The following is a 27,398-nucleotide window of genomic DNA, read 5'->3' on the forward strand; positions in this document are numbered from 1 at the left end:
TCCCTTTCTCTGATCCTTGAGAAGATGATCTCCTCAGCTCTTGATAGGCAAGTTACGCTCAAGGCATAACAGGTTCCTACTTTTTTCAGGCAAAAGAGAGCACAGGACCAGATAACACAATACAGAAACAAAAGAGGAAGCACCTCTCAGACTGTTTTAAGCAAGCTTTCTTGAAGATACTTGGTAGGGGAAATAGAGATGGTAGTTTGGAGAAGAAACCTGTGCATAGCTTTGTCCTCCCGGGAGCAGACCAGAAAGGTAGTTAGAGGCACAATTCAGTCCTGGACTCCCCTTTCCTGTAGGGGAGAATTAAATAGCTCCTGATCTATACCATCCTCTTGCTGCTGTTCCCAGCCTGTCAACTGTGCTTTGGAAAATGATGCAAGTCAGGCAGGCTGTCTGTCACCCACTCCCATACTCAGGAGGCTGTGACCTGGGCTAGGGACAGAAGTTACATATAAGCTGGTTTAAGTAATCAGATACTGGTTTAAACCTGTAACAGAACAGATGTTTAGTGCACATAAGCTAGTTTCAAAATGGCTGAAACTGGTTTAAGATAAACCTGGTTGAATGTAGTATCAGACTTAACTGACTTGGGTTGTCAGTTAAGTCTGATACTTCTGTCCCAGACCCCTTCCTGGTTCAAGTTAAATCACAGTCCCCCAGCATCCTAGCATGCTTTGCAGCCCTAGGGTGGGTTGTGCTGTCTGCTCCAGCAGAGAAGCAGGGTGGGGGCAGAAGCAGGGATTGCTTCCCCCTAGGCAAATCCCGTCTGAGGGCTGGGGCCAGGGAGGGGTTTAAAACCCTCTTTCCCAAGTACAGAGGTGCCCTATCCTGCTAAACTTACTGCTGGCTGCAACTGTGAACTACAAATCCCAGAGGCACCTGGAAGTAGGACAAGGAAGTGATGAGCAACCCTGCAGAGTTCTGCTGTTGTGATTCTGGATTGCAAATCTCAGAGATCTTGGGGGCAGCAGGAAGAGGAAGTGAACACACAGCCCGTGGTGGCTATGTGCCAGAGGCATGCTCTGGTGCCCCCTGGCTTCTGGCCTAAGCCGCTGCAGGCTTGTGGCTGCATTTCCTGAATCCAAAGTGACTATCTGTTCAGCTGTTTCTCAGTTTAATCTCTGCAGCTCAGACTAACCTGCAAAGACTAAATCAGTTCAGCCTTGGGCTTTCTGACTGTCTGTACTTAGCCATGGAGACTGCTGTCCCTTGTACTGCCCTGTTTGTGTTCATCTGTGTGTTTATAGTACAGGAGACCAAGTGGTAATTTTAAGGACATGAGAAGAAAAAAGTAGGAACACAATGTTGTTTTTTTCTTTGCAGAGAATATGACTTCTTCCATCTACAAAATATGTACTGTGTTTTTAAGAGTCTATGCCTGGAAAGGAGCATGAGACCACAGACTCTTACTTGTCACTAGTTTTTCACATATTGAACTCAATAATTTGTGTTTGACCATAGTGTATTGTGAGATATGTGAATGTGTTGAATCTGCATGTGTGACTCTTCAGTTACTTTCTATTGAATCTGTTCATGCCAATGCATATATAATTTTACTTTATATTTACAATATATTCTGTGCCTGCCAGTCTGGCAGCACTCTTTCCCCCACTTGTGGCTGGAGTCCTTTATCTGTGAATGCCTTGGACAAACATAACATATATCTTCCAAAAAGGTGCCCAATCTCATATTGAAGCTGTCAAGCAATGGATAATATGCACCACTCCTTACATCATCCAACCCAGCAGAGTAGGCACGCTAGGAAAAGCACCTATCAGAGAGGGTTAAACACCCTTGCTATTTAAAAAAACACAAAACAAAACAAAAGGTGTGCCTTATTTCCAGTTGGAAGTTGTCTGCCTTCCTCTTCCAGATGTTGATACTTTTTTATGTTTCTCTCTATTAAAAACTCTGTCCCCACCCTTAGAGTAAGTACATTTACATTGTGTCCCCAGATACACATGCCATGCCTACCTGCCCCTGTTCACACATGCTAAACCCAAACACGCGGTGGTGAAGCTACTCTGGGGCATCCCATGAAGCTGCTCAAGTGCCAGAGACAGAGGCATTGAGAATGGCCATGTGGTAAGACCCCCAGAAATTTGGCATGAAACCACTCTGGGTTTGGCAAATGCAAGTGGATGGGGCATGCTTGAGATTGTCCCCCCACTAAAATTTTAGGGGAGAGACAATATAGACGTCCCTTTCAATGCTGTAGTCAATATGCACTCTTTGCTTTGATGAACTGAACAGATCAAGCTCTAAGTCTGTCACTAGAAATCTTTTTTTCCTCCCCTTAGAGCATTTTTGTGACTCTTTTGCATTCTTTCCAGTGTTTGAACATACAGTTCTCATGTCCATATTTTTAAAATGGTGATGAGTTTTAGTGCTTGTCTCACCTCTTTACCCCCATTCACTGCATCCTTCTTTATCTTGTGTCTGTGTTACTCCTCCCTGCCACATCATGGCATTGGAAGCTCCTGTTGACTTGCTTGTGCTGCTCTTTTGTGGCCTGCCTTCCTCATTCTTATGTACGTTTGTTTTAAAACACATTTTATTTGAGCTGGCCCATCCTCTCTAATGATCCAGACTATTCTGTATTACTCTGTCCTCATCAGTACTTACAGCTCTGGCAATCTTTGTGCCCTCCACAAATTTTATCAGTAGAGATTTATTAACTTCCAGATCACTGATGAAATTGTTGTATGAAATTGTGCCCAATATCAATGGCAGTAGAAACACTCCATTGGACTATAATTTCCCATTGACAACCACTTTTTGACATCTCTAAGTTTGCAGCTTTTAAATTCATTAATATGTACTTTATTTGACAGTATATTGTTTTGTTTTAAATCATGTGTTGAACAGTAGTAAGTGAAATACTTTATGAAAAAAAATTACTTCTCTGTAGTTTTCTTTATCAGCCAATCTTATCAAAGAATGGAATTAGGGTTGTTTTATCTGTTTCCCATAAAATCATGTTGATTGCCCTTAATTATATTCATCACTTTTAGATCTTCTCTGATTGAGTGCTCTGCCATCTGCAGATTATTTGCTTCTGGATTGATGTCAGGCTAACCAGCCAATCACCAAGTTTTCCTACTAGCACTTAAATATTGACATAGTATTACTACTCTTCCAGGCTTCCAGGATTTCCCCAGCATCCTAAGATGTGTTTAAAATGAATATCAGGCTAGATAGGTCCTCAGCCAACTCTGCTAGGGCTCCTACATCTAAGTTACCATGGCTGAGTGATTCATAAGCATTTGTGCTCTGTAGATGCTAATTAACATCCTTCTTAGTTACTAATAGACTTCATCATCCTGTTTCTTTCCAAACAGAGACCAAAAATATTTATGAAGCATTTCTGTCTTTTCTGTGAGTGATTAACAAAGTAACTGTCTCTATTATGGTAACAGTCTTCTAATATCAGTAGGTTTGCTTTTCCTGATGTACTTAATTACCTCCTTTTTGCCCTTTAGTGCTGTCGCCAGCCCTGATGGCTTTTTAATATCTTTAGTTTCCTTTAGTACTTCTCTGTTTTTCCTAATTTTTATATTTTAATTGATTTATCTATGTCCCTTTTTTCTTGTTAGTTGTATCCCATTTTTTTATTTCAAATTGCTGCCTTCACTTAGTACAGAAGTTGGGCTTTTTGGCAAAGTTGCTTATTTAGGAATCGCAGGCTTTTTGGCCATCTAATAATAATCAGTTTGTTTTCAAGGAATTCTTATTTCCATTCACATTTCTCTCTCATTTTGTCCTCCTAGTCAGTTTTTCTCATAATTCTTCTCAGTTTGGGAAATGAGTTTTTCTGAAGCATCAAGTATATACATACAAACCTGTGTGCCTAAATTATACAGTTAGGACACACCTTGGTTTGCCCATATTAAATGAAATCTGATTGTGATCCATAGACAAATTTTCTGTCCAGTGATTGGTTCATCTTCATCTGACATAACAGAGTCCAAAGCAGTGTTACCTTTTGTTGGGACCAGTGTATTTTGGGTGATATAATTATCAACTATAATATTTAGAAAATCTAAAAATATTTTACTACTGGCTTCATGGGATCTCCAGCATGCGTGTTGAAAATGAAGCTCTGCCCCATAATAATAAAGTTTTTCTTACCTCACCACCAGATGTTCGTGGAGTAGCATCCCATTTGATGAGCTGTAGCAAACCCGAGCCTTCCCCCCTTTTGAGGGTTTTGTCAGTCATCTTATAAATCCATGTGCATGTGGAATCCTTAGTTATCAATGACTAGCATAATCAATGGCATCTGCAATATAGATTGCTGGCCTTGTACCTCAATGATCTGTTCTATCCTTTTAGATATTTTTAACAATCTAACCGTGAGAGTTAACCCAGCAGGTTTCAGTCAAGTTTATCTGTTGTTTTCCTCATTACTAAGACTTTCTGATTCCTCGGGCTTCTTATCCACACTCCTCAGAGACTCCTCAGCAGCTGAAATATTTCTTCTATTGACCTTCGTTGCCATCTTAGCACCCTACTTGTATGCTGGCCTTCTGGTTGCTCCTGATAGTCTCCAGCAGAAAATGAGCACCTCCCTCCCCCATATGAAAGTCAGTCTTTTGTTGTCCTATTCGGCCAGATCCCTCTCCTTCTGGAGTGGCTCAGTGTTTCATAAAACCAAACCTTTCGCACCAGTCATGCAACCAGCAGTTTACCTCCAAATTGTCTTCTCTTTCTCATGGGACTAGAAGGATTTCTAAGAAGGTTGCTTGGATTTTCTCTGGGTTAGCTCCCTTCCAAGATCCCTGCAGCCTGTAGTTTCATGTGATACTGTATTATTTATTCCACTGCATATCATAAAAAACTTTCCATATGGCTTTGTAAGTCTACGCAATCTTTCTGTTGCATTTGGAATTTCTGCTCCAGGGGACTGCACACTGACTTGTCTCTTTCCTCCCAGAATTGCCTGTCCTTTGAAGGAAGACAGCACTCATTTAGGTCCTGTATCTGGCATCCTCCTTACAAAGCTGTAAATTCACATAAAAAAATGAAGACTGTTTTTTACACTTTGATTTATCAATGATAGAGTTTATATTAAGATTATGTAATGTATTTTATCTAATTATGTTTTGTAATTATTAAAATTATATAATGCATTTTATCTTATAGGCTTGTACCTTGTCTGAAAGAGACAAAAATCTGTAGAGTTCACTTATATTAAAAGATAGCACTTAACACAAAGTTACTGGATGAGTTCATGCCTAGAAGTCAAGTACCATCCGTTGAAAACATGTAGACTGTGAAAGCACAGTACATGAATCCTCCAAAAATCTCATTCTTAACCTGTTTCTTGTTTCTTTCGGCTATTATTTTAGGAGCTACAGTGGAAACCACGTTGGAAAATATTAGCATGAAAACAGAAATGTTTCCACCTTCTCCAAGGAAAATACCTGATGTGCATTTCTTTTACAAGTAGGTGGAAAATTCTACATCAATGATTTTTGTTTGTTTAATGGAAGAGTAGTCTTAGACAGAAGATCCTTAAGGCACTCATCCAGTCTCTGGCTAATGCTGAGAGGAGTGTTGATGACAAGCCTAGGACATCAGTAAACACCATTGCCTGTACAAATCTGAGTCAGTTTTGAGCACACAGAGTGGAACCAGAGCCATGATTTCTCTAGGTGCTATATTATATCTTAGTTTTTTTGGCATGGTTTTTCCTTCATTTGCTTTGAAACATTTATGGCAGTAGAAACCCCTGTATATTTGCATTCATGTTTCCAAAACTGAAACAGGGGAAAAAATCACTTGATTCAGACTTGCCCAGATCATACCAGCTTCTTCCTGTTTTTCATGTTCGTCTGGGTAATATTATAGCCAACGGCCATACTTTGGCTCAGATTATTATGCTGTACTGCATAATGGGGCAGCGAGTTCTGGTCTCCAAGGCATGCCCAACTTCTGCTATTTCAGGGAAGAGTCGTTTGCAGCTTCTTGGGTTTTTAGTAACTCTCAGACCATACTGCTTACGGCTATCATTTTCTAATCATTTGATTTTGGCATGGGAAGAAGCTGTTCCTCTGTGAAGAGTCCCTGAAATGCACCTTTTTAAAGTATGCAGGGATGTAAAATGATTATATAATCAGTTATAAATTGTCTCGTTCCTCCTTTCATCTGACAATGGCAAAGAACAGTGAGGTGTGACAGTATCTCTAGAGCTGTACCTATACATATGCGGGCAGATATGTCTTGAAGCTGTGTGTTTACATTTATGTATTTAAATACAAATACTGTGCATCTAAAGTACAAATACTGCACAACACATATCTAGTGAAAATGAACTAAATATTTATTGCAGGTTTTGTTTTATTTTGGATTAGGTCTTCCACAGTTACAACCTCTTGTGAAAATGGACGTGCAACCATTGTGACAATGAGATGTGACCCCTCCAAACCCAATCAGGGAGATATTTCAGTTCCCAGGTATTTAATTATTTGTATTATAATAATGCCGAGTGTCCCCACTTCCTTTAAGCAAAATCTTAAGGGCAGGGCTGTCCAGCTTCTAGGCCACTGGGGGCCATGCTAGCAGGGGCTATATGCTGTGCAGAACACACCAGGTGAGCCATTGGCCACTAGGCTGCTCAGGCGTTCTTCCTGGTTGTTCTGGGGGCAGAGGGGGATGGGACTGGCTGCTGGGCAGGAGCCTGGGAGCTGCATTTTAACAACTTGCAGATTGCATGCAACCCACAGGCCACGAATTGCACAGCCCTGCTTTAGGGGGTAGACGGACAAAATACACATACCATTGAAATGGGCGTTTCACCAGTGTCAAAGCAGCAGCAGACAGAGAATGCAGATCGTTAAGTCATCACCCAGTCCAATCCAGTTACCTCTGAAAGAGTTGGGGGTAAAACCCTAGTGGGTGTAAGCTACCCAAGTTTAGGTTTCACCTAGTGGCATTTATCGCACAGTAGCCGCTTGTGAAACAAATAGGCTGTCACTTGCTCTCCACCACTGAGTGGTGAGGTGCAGTAGTAGTCAGATATTGTGGGGGAGACCCCAGGATTCCTCCACATCTGTCCTTTTCTGAACCCCATGTTGTTTTACATTGATGTATAAAGCCAAGATTGATTTCACCAGGGTACTTTTTCACCCTGTTCCTTAGTCACCTTATGCAAGTACTGTGAAACACTCCATCATCTCTTACTAATCAGAGGCCCATGTTCGTTTCATCCAGATGAGTATCCAGGCCACAGCATCTCCCGGTGAACTGGATGCTGCTTAGTCTTGCTGTTATGGTCCTGCAGAAGCCCTTTCCTTTTGCTGTTAGGCATATTCTGTGACCACCTGACAGATTGGGCCTCTATGGAAACATAGGCGGAATTTATGCAGCTTCCCCAGCCAGCCTGTAATGCATCTAGGATGGAGTTAGGTGCCTAGCTGCTCAAAGAGGATCTTCTAATCTAGCCTTCCCCTCTCTGCATGGAACTGCAGGATCACTCTTAGACTGCACCTCTGAGCTGCAGCTCTCTGTTACCAGCTGTGTTGATCTGCCCAGCCCAACTATGCTTAGCATCTGCAAGCCCCTTTTTTCTCTATGAGTCTGTGACAACAGCTGATTAAAACAACTCAATAACACTTTAAAATAAAGTATTATGCATCATTTCCCCCCAAATACAGCCAGAAGCAAGATGGGCCAAAACAGATAATACATAACCCAAGGGACACATAATATTTATTAAAAACAAGTAACCTTCCCCCCCACTAGCTCTCTTGTTCTCCACACACAGCACTTAGTATTGGGTAAAGTAGTACTTTTATTTATAACAAAAATCGGTGAATTCTTTGCTGCTTGTTATAACCTAAGCAAGGTAGTATTCAGGAAAGAGGTCTACTGGTGTCCTTGATATGTATGAAGAGAAAATAGTCTGTAATTGAGAGAGAAAGTTCTAAAGTAGCAAAATCAAGGCATGAGATCGGGCTTTTAGCTCCCTGGTCCACCAGAAATGGGCAACTAGATTTCAAAGTCACAGTGCAAGTCTCTTATGAGTCCACGTTTCTACAGTAACTGTGTTCCACGCTTTCCTAAACGAGTTGCTTATTAGCTGTGATTGCATTTAATTGTTATAAATCTAGCTGCTGGGAATAAAAATTGAGTGAGCATCATGGCATTGCAAGTAATATTTTGTTTTGTTAACTGAATATTAAAATGGCACTTCTGTATTCTCAGACTTGTGGAAAGGAAGTTGTCTGTTCAGTAGGCTGGGAAACGTCCTTCTGGCATTTAACTATTATAGAGCATGTCCACCACATATGGAAGAAATCACCCAAAACATCACAATTAGATCAGTAGGAAGCAGACTCTAGCCACCCCATATGGAACAGCCAGCCAGCTGCAAAAGAAAAGCGATAAGGGGTTTTACACTGTACCTTTATACTGTTTGAGGAGTCTGAGACTGGGCCTGACGACAGATCTCCACAATATGTTGAAGATCTGGAAATCAGCATCTCTCCTCCCTCAGTTTCAGGGTGGTGGTGGTGGTGATGGTGGCAATGAGATTACTTCCAATTGGGCTATCCAACAATACTTGCTCACAGCAGGGCATGTGGCCTGTGAGGGAGGTGATCTGCAGCCCTTGGGCTTCCCCTGGCTGCCATTCCCCCCTCACCGCTGGCTGCTGCTGCCAAAGTCTGCAGGCTCTCCCTCTCTTCTCCGGTCTTCACCTCCTGTGCCTGTCACAGGGTGTGAGGCATGGCAGGGTGGTGCATCCTGCAGTGCTGGGGGAGCCCATGGCACAGTGCAGCAAGGGAGTCTGCAGCTAAGGAGGTGTTGAGGAGCCGCTTGTCCACACGATGCCAGAAGACTTTGCAGCTCGGGAGATGAGGAGGGAGGGGGGCATGGCCCTCTTGTGTGGCCCCCATGGCACGTGGACCCTGCTGGTGTCTTCACCATCTCTGACTTACAGTACTGGAGCACTGGGGTCTCGTTTCTGTTTCATGCAAGTATCTGTAACTGTAGTGAGACATTACTAGAAAAATACATGGGGACAAAACTGATCTTTGGTGAAGAATTTGCTGCCTGTGGATTGGTCAGAATCGGTCAGATCTGGATTTGTCTGTGAAGCTACAATAGTGATGGGTTCTCTCCAAATAAACATTTTTTCTTGCAATGTATAAGATTTCTCCTATAAGCATAGCTTTTTGCTAATGATATCAATGGAGTTACATCAAGCATAAACTTGACACACTCTTTTTAGCACAAAGACATTTATTTTTCAACTCTTCTAAAAAAAATACTTTATAAAAACATTCTGAGGCACTGGAGCAGAGACCTCTATAACTTTGCTAGCTAGGGTTTTCTGTGGAAGTTATGCTGAAATCTAGCTATAATTTTGACAGTTGTTTCAAATCCATTTTTCTTTATGAGGCAGTGGTGTGTACTCTAACTCTCTAGAGCTTTCTGTTAGTCACGGCAAGCAGCAGAGCACAAAGCTAAAATTGCTTAGCCCAGGTTTTTCAGAAGTGGGAACTGACTTTGGTTGTCTTGATTCTGGAGTGTGTGGGTGGAGACATCCCAGAATCATTGCCCGTGTCTGAAAAAGTGGGGCTTCTTTATACAGCAGCAGCAGCTTGTAACAGCTAGTCTCAGCCAATGAATGTGCCCATTCCTGTCACCCTAATTATCTGGAACACCTGACAAAGATGCACTCAAATACAAGCACTTAGAGTGAGTGTGTAAACCAAACATATGAAATCAGCAGGGATCCTGGTTTTCTCTGATTTTAAAAAATACCCAATTTTTGGGTTAAAAAAAGTAACCCAAAATCCACATTTTCCATGATGAAAATGAACCACCACTATATATATATAAAAAAATAGGTGTATGTGTGTATATATATTAGGTATGTGTATATTATATATATGTGTGTGTGTGTGATGTGTATATATATGAAACACTACTATACCTATCTATCTATGTATTAGTGGTGGTTCATTTTCATCATGGGAAAATGTGGATTTTGGGTTACTTTTTATAACCCCAAAATTGGGGATTTTTTTTTAAATTGGAGAATACCAGGATCCCTGCACATCAGAAATGGATGCAACCAAAACAGCTTAAAATATGTAAAATATGAGATGATGTGAAATCCATGTTCTTTACTGCACAGGTGTCAACAATGACCGGTGAAGTAACAATTACTGTTAATGATTATTCCACTAATCATGCAATTTTGCAGTCTGCTAGGGCTTCCTATTTCACAGCTCCTACTGCTCTGCCTTTGTACCTGGGACGCTCATTGTAATTTTCACTGGCTGGCTGGGACTGGCCTCTGAAATCTGGGCTGTCCCAGCCAAACCAGAACATATGGTCATCCTTAATATGTTCATCTTAAAATGATTTTAAGGGTATTTCCAAAAGGTAACCTAACAACCTAAAAAGATCACAGATCTACCTCACACAGTATTCCTTATCTCACAGTGACAGACCATGGCTACTAAGGAGATTAGATTGGCACAATTGGTGAGAATCTGACTTTATCAGTAATTTTGCAAATCTGGAATAAATCCATTATTCAGTATAGGTTTAAGTTCTATTTCATTCTGTTCAGTAGAAGTTCTTGTATCACACTCATAATCACACTATTATTTCCAGAAATTTGACATCGAAGTCACTTTTTAAATTTGACACAAGGTGTTCTGTTGCCTGCAAAATTTTTCCCTGGGAATTTTGATTTTTTTTTTTAAATATTGAATTAGTGAAGGGTAATTTGTTGTAATGGTCATTAGCAGCCTTCAGCAATAGGCTGGCTGTACAGGAGGTGGGCTGTTTCTCCATCCCCTAGGATAGACATCTGTGCCACAAATGGTAACCAAGCTTTGCTTTGCTTTTCTCCCAGCTTGTGCCCTGCCGGCACCTGTGATGGATGCACATTTTACTTCATGTGGGAAAGTGCTGAAGCCTGCCCTTTGTGCATGGAGCATGACTACCATGAGATTGAGGGAGCTTGCAAAAAAGGATTTCAGGTATGAGGCTGATGCCTGATAAATAATCAAACAGGATGGTTTTGTGGAGCTGTTGGCCACTGTTGAACTGCCTCTGTCAGCACCACAGGATTCTGCACCAGCATGCACAGTGCGGTGTTGTAGCGCTCCCTGATTCTCCAGCTCTCTGAAGTGTTTTCTAGGCTATCATAAGTTGGTCCTTTATTTCAGGGTCCTTCATGTCAAGTCTGTGCTACCACATCTGAGAGGCATACCAAGTTCCTTTGTTGCCCTTAAGTTGCAGCGGCACCCAGGGTCGTGCTTGAGGCTCTGGGTGGTGTCCAGGACCTAGGTGGTAAAGGCAGGGGCTCTCAGGTCCTGACAGCAGCTGGGATCTAGTTCTGCAGAGAGGAAAAGACCATGGTGGAGCCAGAGCCAGTCTAGATGCCTGACAGCTATGTGGGAAGGTGTCCCCACCTCTCTTTTGAGAGGTGCTACCAAATGCCATGCTGAGTGAAGAAACACAACTTCTAATTTGGCGGCAGCAGGGGGACACCCCGCTGTCTTCACCTCCTGCTTCTTTCTCTCTCAGCACTTATCTAGCAGGACCCAAGAACCACCTTGATGTTGCTACCCAATTCCCAGCCGCTTCTCACACAGCCGTAGTTTGTAGCTGCTAGATTAGCAGAGTAACTGCTTCTGTTCTAGGATTCCCCCAAGCCTCAGTTCCAGCACCCCTATCTTTGTCAGTGCCTGGGGCTCATGCCCCCATCACCGACGCCTCTAGTAAGCTACTGCCATATACCCTCCCACATGCCACACAACCCTTCCCTGCCTTCCCCAATCCACTCTCTATGCTGAGTGAGATGGAGGGCTACAGACACAGGTTGACAGCAGGAAATCCTTGTTCACAGAGGAATGACTTTTGGGGCATTTATGACCAGTTTATGGCCCCTTAATGCCATCTTAGTGGGGAAAATGTATGCAGTGCAGTGCAGTCTGACTCTGATTTGACCAAAAAAATGAGAAGACTCGTTAAAGAGTAAGTATCTCCTTTCTCCAGGTACCCTCTCTCTTAAACATCTTGTTATCTTCTCAGACTATCCAACATGAGTCTCTGAATTTGAGCCACTTTTTCATATCCTCTCATTCTCTTTCTAGGAAATCCTGTATGTATGGAATGAGCCAAAGCAGTGCATCAAAGGGGTTTCCTTGCCGGAGAAAAGGATCAGTACCTGTGAAACAGTGGACTTCTGGTTAAAAGTTGGAGCAGGTGTTGGGGCGTTCACAGCTGTCCTACTCATAGCCTTGACCTGCTACTTCTGGAAGAAGAATCAGAAGTAAGTGTTAAGCACTGAGGTAACATGAGCCAAAACTCACTGAGATCTCTGGAAAGGCTCTGATTCCTGTGCACTCTGGAACAGCATAGGAAAGGCCAACTTGAATCATCTCTAGTTTTTTGTCTCTAACAGAAAGATAACACAAATCCCAAAGTAGGCAAGGATGGAATAATATGCCAGTGCGGATATTCCTCTTTACCCCTGATAGTTAAAGATTTTTTAAGCCCTGATGTAATATATATTTATGAAGTCATAGATTTTCAGGCCAGAAAGAACCATTGGAATCATCTACCTGTATCTACTGATTCCTGCCTTAAGCTTACAGTTTCAGTTTGATTAAGAGTAGTGGTTCCTAGACTGTGACCCCCATACAAGGCCATTAGGATCCAATGGCTTTCTCTCGATAAATGGGTGTCTTGAGAAATTTTGAGTGTTGACAGTGATCCATTAGTCTAAAACAGGCTTGTCCAACATGTGGCCCTCCAAGCTGTTTTCTGAGGCCCGAGGTGCTGCGATGGGAAACGAAAGTAAACACTGTACTTTCATTGCGGGGGGGAGGAGGGGATGATGTGACATTGCTTCCTGTGAGGTCTTTGAATATGGCTCGCCAGCCCACTGGTTGATAAAAAGTTCATGATCCGGCCCCACTTTCAAAAAGTTTGGACACCCCGGTCTAAAAAGACTAGGAACCACTGACATAGAGGGATACATGGATCTTGATTTAAAGACTTTATGGGGTTTGCTCTAGTTTGCAAAATAGAAAGTTCTCGGCATGTTTCTTATTTCTGGTTCTTAAAATATAACTTCCAATTCTGAAGAAATGCCTAACAATTAACTTGGAGGAGTAGCTGCAGATAAAATTATGAAGATCTGCACTGTCTGCATAATGCTAGAATATGGGACATTGAGCAGGCGAAAAAAAAGAAACCATAATTGTCCGTGTTTATACCTTTAGGCTGGAGTATAAATATTCCAAATTAGTGATGACAGCAAACTCAAAAGAGTGTGAGCTCCCAGCTGCTGACAGCTGTGCTATCATGGAAGGGGAAGATAACGAAGAGGAAATAGTATATTCAAATAAACAGTCACTTCTGGGAAAGCTCAAATCATTGGCAACAAAGGTGAGCATTATTATTTATTAGGAATGTTGAAAATGATTGTGTAGCGGTGCTCCTTTTAATAGCACTTCAGAAACCTGCAAATGCACATTTCATTGTCGCCATAGTGATTCCATTGAAATCACTGGAATTGTTTATGGAAGTAAGCATTGCCAGCTTTTCCCTAAACACCTTTGTTGTAAGGATCCTCATAATGTGGACCACATCTGAAAAGAGATTGATGGACACCTCCATCTTGACACTTGCCAGAGTCACCTCTCTTTAAATGCTATCCCTGAAGCTATGACATTAGTCCTTTTCCATAGAAATTTAATATGCAGAAAGCAAAGTGTGCCCAGTCAATTCTCCGTGGAGTATAAATATTCCAAATGAGCGATGACAGTGTGACCTTCCAGCTACTGACAGCCATTGTATCATGGAAGGGGAAGATAATGAAGGAGAGCAGCAGCTGCTGATGCTGTTTCATAGAGCTTTGCTAATCTAGGGCCCCCTCTACACGTGCAGGTAAAGGCATAGTTTCATAGTAGCTAGAGTCGGAAGGGACCTAGGTAGATCATCTAGTCCGACCCCCTGCCTTGGCAGGAAAGAGCACCGGGGTCAGATGACCCCGGCAAGGTGCTCATCTAACTTCCTTTTAAAAATCCCCAGGCTAGGAGCCTGCACCACTTCCCCTGGAAGCCGGTTCCAGGCCCTAGCCACCCTGACTGTGAAGTAGCGCCTCCTAATATCTAATCTAAACCTACCCTCCGCCAGCTTGTGACCGTTATTCCTGGTCACTCCTGGCAGCACACGGGGGAACAGGGACTCCCCCAATACCTGCTGATCCCCCCTGACCAGTTTGTAGCAGGCCACAAGGTCCCCCCTTAACCTTCTCTTGTGGAGGCTAAACAGGTTCAGGTCCCGTAGCCTCTCCTCATAAGGCCTGCCCTGCTGACCCCTGATCATACGAGTGGCCCTCCTCTGGACTCTTTCCATATCGTCCACGTCCCTCTTGAAGTGTGGTGCCCAGAACTGGACGCAGTACTCCAGCTGCGGCCTGACCAGTGCCGCATAGAGGGCGAGGATCACCTCCCTGGACCTGCTCGAGATGCATCTGTGGATGCATGACAGGGTACGGTTGGCCTTCTTGACTGCCTTCCCACACTGCCGGCCCATGTTCATCGTGGATTGGATCTAATCTGTGGTCCACACAATTGTGCCTCCTGCCATGCCACATGTGCTCGGCAGGAGGTGTGAATCATAAATGTAGGTTGTGGGTTCCCGCATTAGATCCAATCACGCCTTATTGCTGGTGTAAGGGGGCCCTATCCTGGGCTTTCCTTGCATTGGCAAGGAGCAGGCGCCTACAACTGGGAATTCCCTTTGCTAAGGGGGCTCCCAGCTGTGGGGGCCACACACACCCAGGACTGTGAGAGTAAGACACAGCGGGGACCCAGAGGTGACAGCTGTGGGACTCTGGGTCCCAGCTGCAGGTGAGGCGCAGCTGGGTCCAAGAGCCTCTTGTGGGCCTGGGGGTTTCATGAACTACCAGACCTTGGGATCACAGCAGCCATGATCCTTGGTCTCAGGGGTTTCATGCCAGGTGTTGGTGCCCCCCTGTCGCTGGGAGCCCTGTCAAGTGGCATGGCTTCCAGTCACAGGAAAGACCCTGCTACACATGCAAATTAAAGCTCGATAGCAACCAGGTAGGAAGTTAGGGCACATTTTTGAGGTCTTAACTTTATAGCTGCTTGGAGCTTTTTATCATGTGACAGCTACTTTGCACATGTAGCTGGTCTTGAGGTAATTGCGCAATTAACCAGTTAATTGTGCAATCCTTGTAATGTGTAGAAGGGGCCTAGGGATCACATTTTAGGAACCATGGACTTTCAGTCTATAGATTCATATCAACAAATGCCTACCACGTAGTGTGGTGCTTACTGCCCTGAATCAGCTCATCTCTACCCATTAATAAGCAAGGCATGAGTAGGTTTAGAGAAGTGGGCCCTAAATAGACAAAAACTAGACAGAAGTAGAGGACAGGGAGATCCTAAGGTAGAGCCTGTGAGTACTTTACCATTACCCATAGCTTCTGGAAGTCAATAAAAATACCTTCTTGGCTTCAACGGGGTTTTGGAGCAGGGATTTCCTGTTGAATAATCCTGGCTGCCCTTTTCATGTAGAACCCTGTCTTTCAATGTTTTCAGATTTGCAGTTTTTAGATTCGGGTCTTTTTTCCCCCTTTATCTTATTCCTTATTTTCCATTTTGCCACTGAGTGCAACAGAATGAATGATGTATAGTGGTTTCTCCTCCTGTTATGTCTCTTTCCTTTCAATCGTTCTGATTTTTAAAATTATTTTTCCTCTTTTCATTCTGGAAATTTCCCAGTTATTCATCTTTGTGAAAGTCACAGAGCTTCAAAATGGGGGGAAAACCCCCAGAAGCTTCAAAATACTAAAAATCTCGAATTTCAGTTTTCCTTCTAAAAATAGTGCGGTTATTTTCCAATTTTTTCTCTTAAATTGTTCAATTTTAAACCCTGGGAAAAGGCAGTTATTTAGAATTGTTTGTGAAAAGCATCAGCTCGCTATGGCTGAACGTAGTGAAATGTTGCGTCAGCTCTACTGCTGCGTGCAGCGTTTAATATTGTGAGGAGACACAGCAAATGCATTGGCCTTGCTGATCACGTTGGCATCATTTGCCCTTTAATCATTAGGAAAAAAGAAGAGGGATTGCTAGGAAAGTAGGTTTTAAAGTTTAAAAAAATCAGTTCATATTTCATATCCAGAATGGAGACCACTCCATCTCCTGAACTCCATAGTCATCCTATTCTTAAGTCAAAGTTCTGTATTCATTTGAGCAGCCTGGCCTGTACTCTGTTTCCTTTTTGAAATAAGCCTGTCAGATATCTCTAGGCTGGTGTATTTTGCCTGCTGGATAATCAAAGCTGGCAAACTCAGTTTCCAGTACCTCATTAGCTTGTTTAAGTCTCTGTCCTTATCCCTGCAGATAACTGGAATGTATTATTTATTTCTTAAACCAAATGTTATAAGCATCATTCTTCATTAATGCCAAAGATGGGGAAGCACAATCCTCACCACATCTTTCTTTCTTTCTGTTCTTTTTCCCTAAGGAGAGAGAAAATAATTGAAGAAAGGTGGGGCATGGGTTTGCCTGTGCCTACAGGGCCCATCAGGCTGGAATGGTTAATGTATTCACATTCCCATAGCCCATGACAGAGAAAAGAGCAAGGTGGCTTTTGTCAGGTCTGGCAGTCCCTGGACATACCTGCAAACTGTGATTCTTTTTGGAAGTTGCAAACAATGTTCAAATAAATACCTCTGGAGTCAGAGGGAGGTGCCTTAACTGCTCTGTCAACACTTCCTAGAGAAGTGCTAAAATAGTGCCTATCTTTGAAAAGGTGGAAAATGAGGACCAGGGGAATTTTGAATTGGAGCAGCAGCTGGTTAACACCTACTCTGCCATGTGGTGGTTGGTGCACAGTGCTAGGGACTCAGGCTCTGAGACCACTCTAGGTGCAGGAGGAGGGGATGGGAAGAGGGCTAGAACCTAGCCTCCTATTTCCTGGCCTAAAAACTTAACTGATCAGCTGTTGAGACTAAAACAAAATGTGTGTGGGGGGGAGGGACCTATTCTTTCATGGCCAGTGTGTTGCCGACTCTACATGCTCAATCCATGTGAACATGCTTAAGTGTCCATGGTGCACAGGCAGGGTCCAAAACACTGAGGTGCATGATGAGGATACTGTACAAAAAAGAAGTTTGTTTCCTACATATGGGGACTTTTTACCATCTTGAACTTTCCCTGAGCCTGATAAAGGGTGCATGAGCCCAAAAGCTTGCTATTTCCCAGTTGGTCTAATAAAAGGTATCATTTTGGAACCAAGAGTTCTATATTTTTGCATGACTAGGATACTGCCATTTAGGTGCACAAAGGGAAATAGAATTCCTCCCCCTGATTCTAGTAACTCATATTACTGTCCACACAGTATAACTAGCAACTAGGCTGCTGTCCACATAAATGTTCAACGTCCTGTTTGTTTCAACAAGTTCTTGGCCTTAGTGGCTTCCAGACGCAAGGGGGCCTACAAGGTATTTATACAATGTGTGAATAAGTACCATATGTTCACATACTGTGTGTACCTTTTCCGCAAAAAGCAGCTGCTGGAAATCAGAGGGCACATTATATAGCAGAATTATGGTAAGAGCAGGATGCACTGCTTATCTGCTAAACCCAAAATTAAAATCTCCAGTGATCCATAGGGAGCAGGACCATGAGGAGGCTCGGCTCCCTAGCTGCTGCTACTCAGTTACTACAAGAAAAGATCTTTTTTTGTTTTGTCTTTTAAAAACAAGATGCGTCTTATATTCCAGGGTTTGTTATATGCAAAAAAATAAGGTATTTTCTTTTTCCACTTTTGCACTTGCTATATTCTAAAGAGTTTCTTTAAATAAAGGAAAATCTATTTGTAGTACTGTCAGCAAAATGACAGCATTGAGAAGAAATCCCCATGGTTTTTTGGATAGATATTTGATGAAAAGCAGGTCAAGGCCCTGATCTTTCAGACATGGTTACAAGCTGTCCCCTTGAAGCCTATTGTTCTCCTTACATGTCCTTACATGTCTAAAGTGACATGAGTTTGTAAGCCTTGATGGGAGAAGAGCTGTGTAAGTATAAATGTTTGACAAATGTTGTAGGGACTAACTAATTAAGAGGAGCTGGTCAAGGTTTTAGGTTGAGTGGCTTATATCTATAAAGGTTACCAAATGATGCAAATTGCTTAGCCAGAGACTCCATATCAGTTTCATAAATGCTAGTAAAACATTTAAGGAAACACAACAAATAAAAATCAAGAAAACCTAGAATCCAAGTTATTCTTAGTAATGTGAAATTAAAGCCAAAATAAAACAATGTAACTATTTAAGGTCAAGTTATTGAGCTAATTTCAGTACTGGATTGAGGTTAAAACAAGTTAATGCTAAACGCTTAAATTTTATAATTTTAAATGGGATTCAAAGGAGGTAGCTGCTAGCTCAGTTATAAATCATAACTGAAATATTTTTCCAAAGTCAATTAAACCTGTAATGTAGAGGTAGTTAAATACCTTAATGCTGAAACCAAACAACTCTCTAAGAGATATTTATAAAGCTTCTTCCTTATAATTTTATTTTTGTGTGGTGGCTACCCCTTCCCCTCTACCCCCCTCCCTACAACAGAGCAGTTATAAAAGACTTTAAGGGATCACTTTTGATAATCTTAAATTCCACAGCTTTTATTAGCAGATATTGGAGATTACAAGTTTCTCAGAATTTGAAGACAGAACCTACAAGTGCTAATGAGTAGGTTTAGGATTTAAGGATTTTCACCTGGGAAACTTAACTTTCAGGCAGCTTCTTCATGTAGGCTTCATGGATGCTCCCACATTTGTGCCTACAGTTACCCTTTCACATCCACACCATAATTTAATATAAAAACTGTAACATTAAGACAATAGGGGGCTTGCAAGTTCTTTGGTTCTTTTGCAATTTGGAACTGCAGTCCAGAAACCAGGCGGTGATGTTCTGTTGGCAAATTGCTTCTCTCTAGTAGGTCTGAAGGGAGAAACCAGTCATAGGCTGGAGTAGTCTGTATTATTAATTTACTCTCAAGGGGTACCTGGAGACATTCAGGGTGGTTGCTCCAATGCATTGTAATTGCAGCGTCAGAGCAGACTCAATTAATCAAATCTACTGGAGTATGCTAATTTATGCGCTCAGCCTCTCTGTCTCGTGTATCAGCATCATAATTTCATAGTTAGTAGGGTTGGAAGGGACCTGAGCAGATCATCAAGTCCGACCCCCTGCCATGGGCAGGAAAGAATACTGGGTCAAACGACCCTGGTAAGGTGTCTATCTAGCCTCGTTTTGAAGACCCCCAGGGTAGAAGCGAGCACCACTTCCCTTGGAAGTTGGTTCCAGATCCTACCCGCCCTGACAGTGAAGTAGTGCTTCCTGATGTCTAGCCTGAACCTACTCTCAGTCAACTTATGGCCATTATTCCTAGTTATTCCTGGTAGTGCGTGGGGGAATAGCTCATTCAATGGGCTTTAGTTAAAGTGCCCCCCCCCCCCATCATTTTGAAGCACGTGGACCCAGATGCATGAGACGCTGTGGGCACTCTAATTAGAGTGGCTCCCAGAGACGCTTTAATTAAAGCATCTTCCATCCCTGATACATGTGTAAAAGTGCCAAAGGTGATTAATTTAGGAGATTCTGGAACATTTATCTTGTCTCAGGTAGATTCTTACTTCAAAAGTCGAGGCTATTTGGCATTAGCTGTGAATTCTTATAGTTGGTAAACTTTGCCTACTCTACTTTGCAGTGTCTTCAGACAAATCAGGCACGAAGTTGACCTAGCAGCTATGGAATTTCATTGTCTAAGATTCAGCTCTGATCTATGCTAGCAAGTATCAACTTGGAAAAATACTATTTAAATCAGTAATGTTAATTACATTATATTGGAGAACAGTACCCCAAAACGTAAAACATGGATACAGAAACCACTTTGAGTCAGCTGCCACAGTCTTATTTGGGTGAGAAGGCTTTGAGTTAGCCTTTTTGTAAACTGAAGAAAAAATGTCAATAAAAAAATTCCAGCAAAATAGCTGATATGTGGGAGGCTGCCCATTTGTGGCCTTGGTGTTCGGGGCTAATAACACGACTCCGAACTACCTCTATACCATGTCCCATGCCTTATAGATGGTACCCTGTATTCTCCTTGCTACTCCCTTGGCCACTTGCTGAACTGCACTCAGCCTCTGGCCCACTTAAGCTTTGGGTGCCACTTGGTGTGCCTTGACCCCCATGGCCTCTCAGTGGCCCACTCCCTTGGCCCCCCACTGGACTGCGCTCACTCACTCCAATCCCTCACTAGGCCACACTTTACTCTCCATGGGCCTAAGGTCCCTCCTGGTGGACCTTGGCCCCAAGCCTTTCCCCTCTATGGGGTGATACACAAGGCAGTGGGGGCTGAGGCTTTACAGCACCCTCTCCTTGCCTTTCACTGGGGAGGCACAGGTGTGGCATTTCCTGTCCTGCCCCAGGCAGCCCCACCAAACCAACCAGCCCCAGTAGGGTGCAGTTTCAGGTTTTACCCAGGAACCTTCTCTGTCCCCATAGTTCCTACCCTAACTTCCAGGTGTTACCAGAGCTGCAGTCCTCAGGCTGTGCAATATTGTTCCTCCAGCTCCTCAGATGTAACTGCCAGCCCTGCTTCCAGGGTCTGAACTTATACTCTGTCTGCCCAGCCCTCCTCCAATCAGGCAGCCCCCTGCAATCAGGTGATCACCTAATCAATTCTGAACTCACCTCCAGGCTGCTCCACCGCCTGCCTGATGATCTTAAAGTGGCGGGTACAACCAGTGCACTGCCACATCCTCTAACCAGCCCGTTCAACACAATAGAAAAATAGCCAAAAAACCCCCCAAAACAGCTTATAATCAATATCACATCTCTATTTCTTCGGCTCCTTGAAACAAAGCAGTTGTGGTATCTTTCTGCTTTGAAAGTGTGGCCAGTTAAGCAGCTTGCCTTTATGTAATTTTCTTCTTGATAGATAAATTACTATATAACCTTTCAAGATGAAATCCATTTAAAAATGAAATGAAATCTATTGAAAAATGAGTTCTGTATTCTTATATAAGCTAGTTCTTTCTCAGTAAAAAAAGGCAGGGACATCATAATTAAAGGATAATAAGTAGCACATCTCTCACTTCCAGTGCATGATGCTTTTCATCTTTGTAGCACTTCAGATGCATTAAGTAGTTGATCCTGAAATCGACTCTTTGAGGAAGGAAAATGTTATCCCTGTTTTACAGCTGGGGGACTGGACACAGTTCAGCACAGTTCAGCTTAAACATGTGGCTAAGTTTAAGCATGTGCATAGTCACATTGTAGTCTCTGATCCTGTGAACACTTATTCATATGCTTGATTTCATTGTTGAGTCATCCCACTGAAATCAATAGGACAGTTGTTTCAAGTTAAGCATTGGAGTAAAGGTCAATCCATAGCTAAGTGTCTGGATCAGCTGTAGTCTACAGGAGATGCCCAAGGCCACAGAAGACTAAAGACGGGATAGATTTCAACAATTTCTCCATCTGTGTTCTTTGCTCAAATGACTTGTCTTAATGACTTAGACTTTGGGGTTTTTGTTGTTGTTTTCTTTACATGACATAGTAAGATGTCTTATAAATTTGCCATAGAATCCCTAACATGGATCAATCAGTTCAATACTGTACAAAATGCTCATTTGTGTATATTTCTAAGGGCGTACCTGTAGACACCCATAAAACAAGCATTAAAAAATAAACAATCCTTCTGCCACTCTGCAAAAATATGAAGTTTCTCCTGATTTTATTCTTTTTGTTTGATTGGAGATGTGACAAATCCACATTCTGCTCTCTCTAATTGAGAGAGAAGTAATTGCTCTCTCTAATTGAAATGTCTTCAAAAGGGCGTGCATTGGAGTCACAGAAAGAAGAAATTTGGTTTATGGCTGGCTATATGGAGTGATAAGAGAGAAGCAAATTTTGTAATGAAGATGAGAAATGCTGGTTGCTGAAAACCTCTCTTTTCCATTGCAGGAGAAAGAAGATCACTTTGAATCTGTTCAGCTGAAATCTTCAAGATCCCAAAATATATGACGATTTATTGCTGCCTTCAAAGAAACAAACCTGATTTCTATTTTTACAGGACCACATTTTAAACACATTCTGGCATACATCTTAGTGGTGATCTCTCTAACAAAAGTTGAGTTTAAGAGAGAAGTCGAAGATCAAAACAAAAGAGTGGGTTGCCTTATCACGTGATTGAGTACCTTGCCAAAAAGGAAAGCAGACACTTGGATTCCATACTGAAAATGAAATTTAACTCAGGAAGAGAGAGACATTCTGCCAATGACATGAGATATTCACCTGGGCATTGCTCAGGCATGTAATGTGATTTATAGGTACCTATCACTTTTTCTCACTCCTTCCACACACATCATAAGAAATTATTCTTCTGAGAGACTGGAAATCTACAAAGGTTCTGGACTGTTCCTTTTGTAGCATTTCAAGTCTCTCTTAAAATGGTCAACGGTACTTGAAGGGGAAGAAACATAGGTGAGTTTTGATTCTTGAAGAGGATAATACTTTAGAAGGTCAGGGCCTTGTTACACCTTACACTGTGAGCTGCACAAATGTTGATTGGTGTTAGTGCTAGCTTGGAATTTGGAGCAGTCACACCCTTAGTCTGGAGTGACACAACTTTGAGCTGCCTAATGAGTGTTTAAAACCACTTAAGATATTAATGTGCGGACAGTCCAGGGATTAAGAGCTCCAGGAGCTGCCCAAAATTACCGTGTAACAAGGCTCTAAGTGTTTTGCAACAGCCTCTAATGTAGCAGGCACAATTTTACATCTACAGGTTGAACCCAATGTAGCCAATGTAATAACAGTCTTGGCAGGATTAAATTTCAGAAGCCCTGGGAGTGTCTACATGAGATGTTACGCTGCCGTAGTGATGAGCTATGGCAGTATAGTTCATCTCTATGGCGACGTAGCATCGGCAGGCACAAAGTGTGACACTGATGCTACCGTGCATTAGCAGCAGGGTCAGAAATGACCCATGCGGTGCTGAGACTGCGAAGTAACAGCAACTACTGCGCAGCTATTTAGTACTTGCTACAAGTATTAGATAACTGTGCAATAACAACTGTGCAGTCAGGGGCACATGTAGACGTGCCCCCTGGACCTCGATGTGTGAGCTGCTGCTGTGTGCCCAGATCCACGTGGTTAGAGGCAATAGTTGATTCATAGCTTCTTTACATGTTGTCAGCACTTGAGGGGAACCAAGACCCAGAACATGAATGACACTTTTCTCTACCCAGGGCACCTATTCCAGAGCATTCTCTCAGGATGCTGATTCAACAGCAGCTCAGTATCCCATATGGACCACCAATTGTGTCCCAACCTTCTAGGGTTCATGTAGACTGAAGGAACTGAACCTTAGCTGTAAAAGCACAAAAGTTTAATAGTTGACCCAAAGGACCACACTTCTTAATTGGAATCCTATATTACTCTCACAGATCTGAGCACTAGAAGAGCATAGTGATCCTCAGTGGGTGCATCTACACGTGCGCTTTAATGTGCAGTAGCCTATTTTACTACACATTAAAGCGCCGTGTAAAAAAAAGTACTGTTATGCTAATGTGTGGTAAAATAGGCTATTGCACAGTAAGCATCACGTAAAAAGTGTGTGCTTGAGCTACTGTGGATTAGGGCAGCCTAATGCATGTTGATTTAGTACCTCACATTGGAAGTACTAAATTTAACGTGCACTAGGAAAACTGCATTAATGTACATGTAGATATGCCCAGTGGCATTAATGTGGGTTAACATTTTAAATTGGTTCCTCTTTCAATGTTTGCTTTTAAATGAGGGCACAAGATGGTACCTGGGAAATTGAAAGCTAAGTGGAGATCCTTTAAAAATCAGGCCTAGAAAATCACTGAATAATTCACCCTATCAAAAGCATGTGATCTGCATAATATCCAATCTATCAAAAACTAATTTTCTGAAATTCCTGTCTGAGTTGAACTCATGATTAATTAAAACTTGGATCTAAAAATCTTTAAATCTAAAAATCATGCAGGAAAAAGTTGTGTAGAGCTATGAGGAGATAAGGAACCAATCTTGACTGTCCCTCTAGGCATACACATGTTTGCATTATGAAACACTGGAAAAGACACAGGCAGAAATGGTGGTTTTATTATAAGGAATATAGCTCTGTTATTTTATATGACTGTGCTGCATCAACCCCTATGGCAACAGCCCACTTTTAAATTAAATTAAAACAGATTGTTCTGCATTCTGAATATTTTATTATACTCTAAGATGTTGAAGAAAATTTTATGAAGATTAGAGGTTTTTCTTTCTTGTTCAGGGAAATTTTACTCAATTATTTTATATAATCAATTGCAGAAACTGGGGTTTGTTCTTTTGATGGGAAATACTTTGGACACCTTAACAGGTATTAAATACACTTTTTGTTCTTGAAACTGCACTTCATTTGCTAGAAAAGGATTTTTATGGGGTGTCGCACCATATTGGAGTATTGCTGAATGTAAATTATAAACGCACTCCTTTTTGTATATTTTGTACCGTTATGCATTTATTATTGTACATTGTATTTGTTGTCATTATATCATTGACACACATCATCAGTGACATGTTTACTTAGTAAATGGCAATGGCTTTGGGATTTCAGTTCTTTGCTGGTCTTTTATGAAGATATTTCTACAAATTTTTTTTATTCAATTAGTGTGCTGTAGCATCAAAGATTTTTATCTGACTGGCATTCATAAAGTAAAAATAATATGTGAAACTTCAGATTGGAGATCTTTAGTAGAACGGCAGCCTACACTGAGCTTTAGTGATGGATGGAGTTACAGAATTCCCACCTTCCACATAGTTCTGCCTGTTACCAATGTTTCTATCTTTCAAATGTTGAGTAACAGCCCTTATCTGCACATCATTTCCAAGCCATTGAGAGAGAATTGGGATTCTTCTTCTACCACTGGAGCCAGGTCTCTGAAATATCAAAATGCCTTAAATTTAAATGAACTATATTTCAGTTGGTTGATACCAAGGAAGGTTTGTTTGGGGTTTCCCTTGGAATTTATCCAATTAGCTGCAAAACAGCTCTCTTTGTCAGCTCCTATAGACTTTAGTATATGGCAGTTTTTTATCTGTGGTTCCAAATGATCTGTCACATTATTATACAATATTCTTTCAAGCGGTCTAAAAATACTGGTGCAGTACTATGGAAATAGACACAAACCACTCCTACAGAACTGATTGAAGTTAAGTTTAAAATAATACCATGGAATTTTCCAGCAGTAAGCAAGTTAGTTCTGATGTCTTTTAGCTGGTTTTCACTATTTCTCTTTTCCTCTCCCTGAAGATACAAGGGGAAAAATGTTATTTTCATTTTCCGATAAAAGGCACAGTTTGGAAGCCTTAAACAATTCATTAAGTAAACTGTTGCCTGTGACATCTTCTGTTACTTGATGCCATAAAACAATGAGAATCAGTCTGTTATGTGTTCAGTTGATTAAATGGAATACATTTTATTGCAGCATTTGCATGCTTTCCTTTTAACTTGGGAACCAAGCCACTGAATCTTTTCAGGGATTAAATACATTATAGTGGTGTCTCTGTATAAATTATTGGCAAATCAAGCATGGATATTATCATTTTTTGCCTTGACAGTCTTTGCCTGGGGACAAATGTACAGAGACCTTTCTTAAAGTCAGATTTTCTAAGTAAATTAGGCTGAAATGGCGTAAATCAGGATGGCTCCATTAGACTCATGGGGAGGTACTTTGTTTTACACCGTTAGAGGATCTGGTTCTACAGGTCAAATTGCAATGTACCGTTCCCCCTGGTTCTAATTACATTTGCTGGTATTCGAGATGCATTATACACTTGATTTGGAATCTGAATTCTCAAATGTCAAGTAGAAGCCATATTGTGGATCTAGGCAATTGCAGTCTATCCTAGTTAAAGGAGGATTGTTATTATTAACTATTTAAAAGGAGTCTTTGAGGTTGTGGTTCTTGCAGGTGGACACTTGGGATCTGTTCGTTTGCCTGTGCTAAGAGAACTGGTGGGATCTCACAAGGGTGGGATACTTGATTATAACTAGAAATAATAGCAATGGATATTGCTACCCGGAAACGCTGACCAATTTCCAACAGTGGCCAGTAGCAGATGCTTTGAAGTATGATTGAAAACACTCAAAAGCATTCCTACCAGTGATGTTTCTTCCTGCTGAGGGTTGCTTTAGGTCCTGAAATGTGAAGGGACAGAGCCTTTGCACTGCTGTCCTAGCTAGTGCAAGAGTGGACGATTATTTTTACTATTCATAAAATGTCAAACCTTTCAAAACTCTTTGCTTCAGTGATATTATGGAGTGGTGGGTACTACTTAACTTTGTTCTCCCCTCTTTCTTCTTTCTCCTTATTTGTCAACATGACCTATGTGCATTCTTAACTTTCTTCCTTCGGAGAGTATGAAATTCATGGTATCTTGGGGAGTAGTTGTATAGGTAAGGTAGAAGAAACGTATGAAAGCTGCAACTCAGAATATGCAGACATGAGAAGGCTAGAGCACCTATGACTTCATGGACACACTGGCAGTTTGACAGTGTGATACAGCAAGGAATGGGGAAGAGTTGCAACATGCAAGATGTTCAGAAGCTACCGCCATGTTTTGGCCAGACTCCTGGCTGTGTGAAGTTGAATCTTACTGGGAAGCAAACTGCCCACGTGTTGATGTAGGAAGCCATACTGGATGAGATTATTGGTCCGTTTAAAGGACTCCAAACCCAAAGGAGGGAGCATGTATGTGTTTATCCGTGTGCTTGGTGAAATCAAAACTGGGGATGAATGAATGCTGGGAGCTTTGGTTTTATGTGTAACCTCCCTACACTAGAATTCCCCAGGAACCTATTTTCAGAGGGGTCTGCCAAAGATCAGGCTGAGACGCTCCCAGATCTTGTTGAATGCTGAATCCTTGTTGCACCGTGGTTCTTCTGTGTCGATTATGTTGCATCTGTTCTGGTTTGTTTTGGATATTTGAACCCTTTATTTTGTCTAATAAAAGTTTGCCAGACACACAAAAGCAACTGGGTAGCATTGTACCTTTCCTTCAAGCAGTGTCATCAAGTAGGTGTTTCCTCCCCACTCTCATCCTCCTGTAACATTTGCAGAACTGGGTCTAATGTGAGTCAGGCAGTGGTTAGAAGCCAGTAGCTACCTTTATCTTTTGTGGTGGATTATCTGCAGCCTTTTCACAACTGGCTGGCTTGAGAATCTGAATTTTTGCTTCCATTCCTTTTTCAGTCCTTTGTGACAAGGTATTTAGCAGAATTTACATATTTGTTGGAATT

At 41.9% G+C, this 27,398-nt stretch overlaps 1 protein-coding gene across 1 annotated transcript in view; it reads left to right on the top strand.

The window, feature by feature from the left end:
• The window catches only part of ELAPOR2 (endosome-lysosome associated apoptosis and autophagy regulator family member 2), a 175,773-nt gene extending 148,657 nt beyond the window's left edge, over positions 1 to 27,116 (top strand). Inside the window, exons 17-22 of the mRNA XM_090041865.1 lie at positions 5,358 to 5,454; positions 6,363 to 6,464; positions 10,883 to 11,009; positions 12,129 to 12,307; positions 13,263 to 13,428; positions 22,049 to 27,116. Coding sequence (XP_089897991.1) covers positions 5,358 to 5,454; positions 6,363 to 6,464; positions 10,883 to 11,009; positions 12,129 to 12,307; positions 13,263 to 13,428; positions 22,049 to 22,108 — 731 coding nt within the window. The 3' untranslated portion in view covers positions 22,109 to 27,116. The remainder of the gene's footprint in view (positions 1 to 5,357; positions 5,455 to 6,362; positions 6,465 to 10,882; positions 11,010 to 12,128; positions 12,308 to 13,262; positions 13,429 to 22,048) is intronic.
• The last annotated feature ends 282 nt before the right edge of the window (positions 27,117 to 27,398 follow it).

Source organism: Crocodylus siamensis, chromosome 4, assembly GCF_052110815.1.
Source record: "Crocodylus siamensis isolate JL-2025a chromosome 4, ASM5211081v1, whole genome shotgun sequence".
Classification (NCBI taxonomy): domain Eukaryota; kingdom Metazoa; phylum Chordata; order Crocodylia; family Crocodylidae; genus Crocodylus; species Crocodylus siamensis.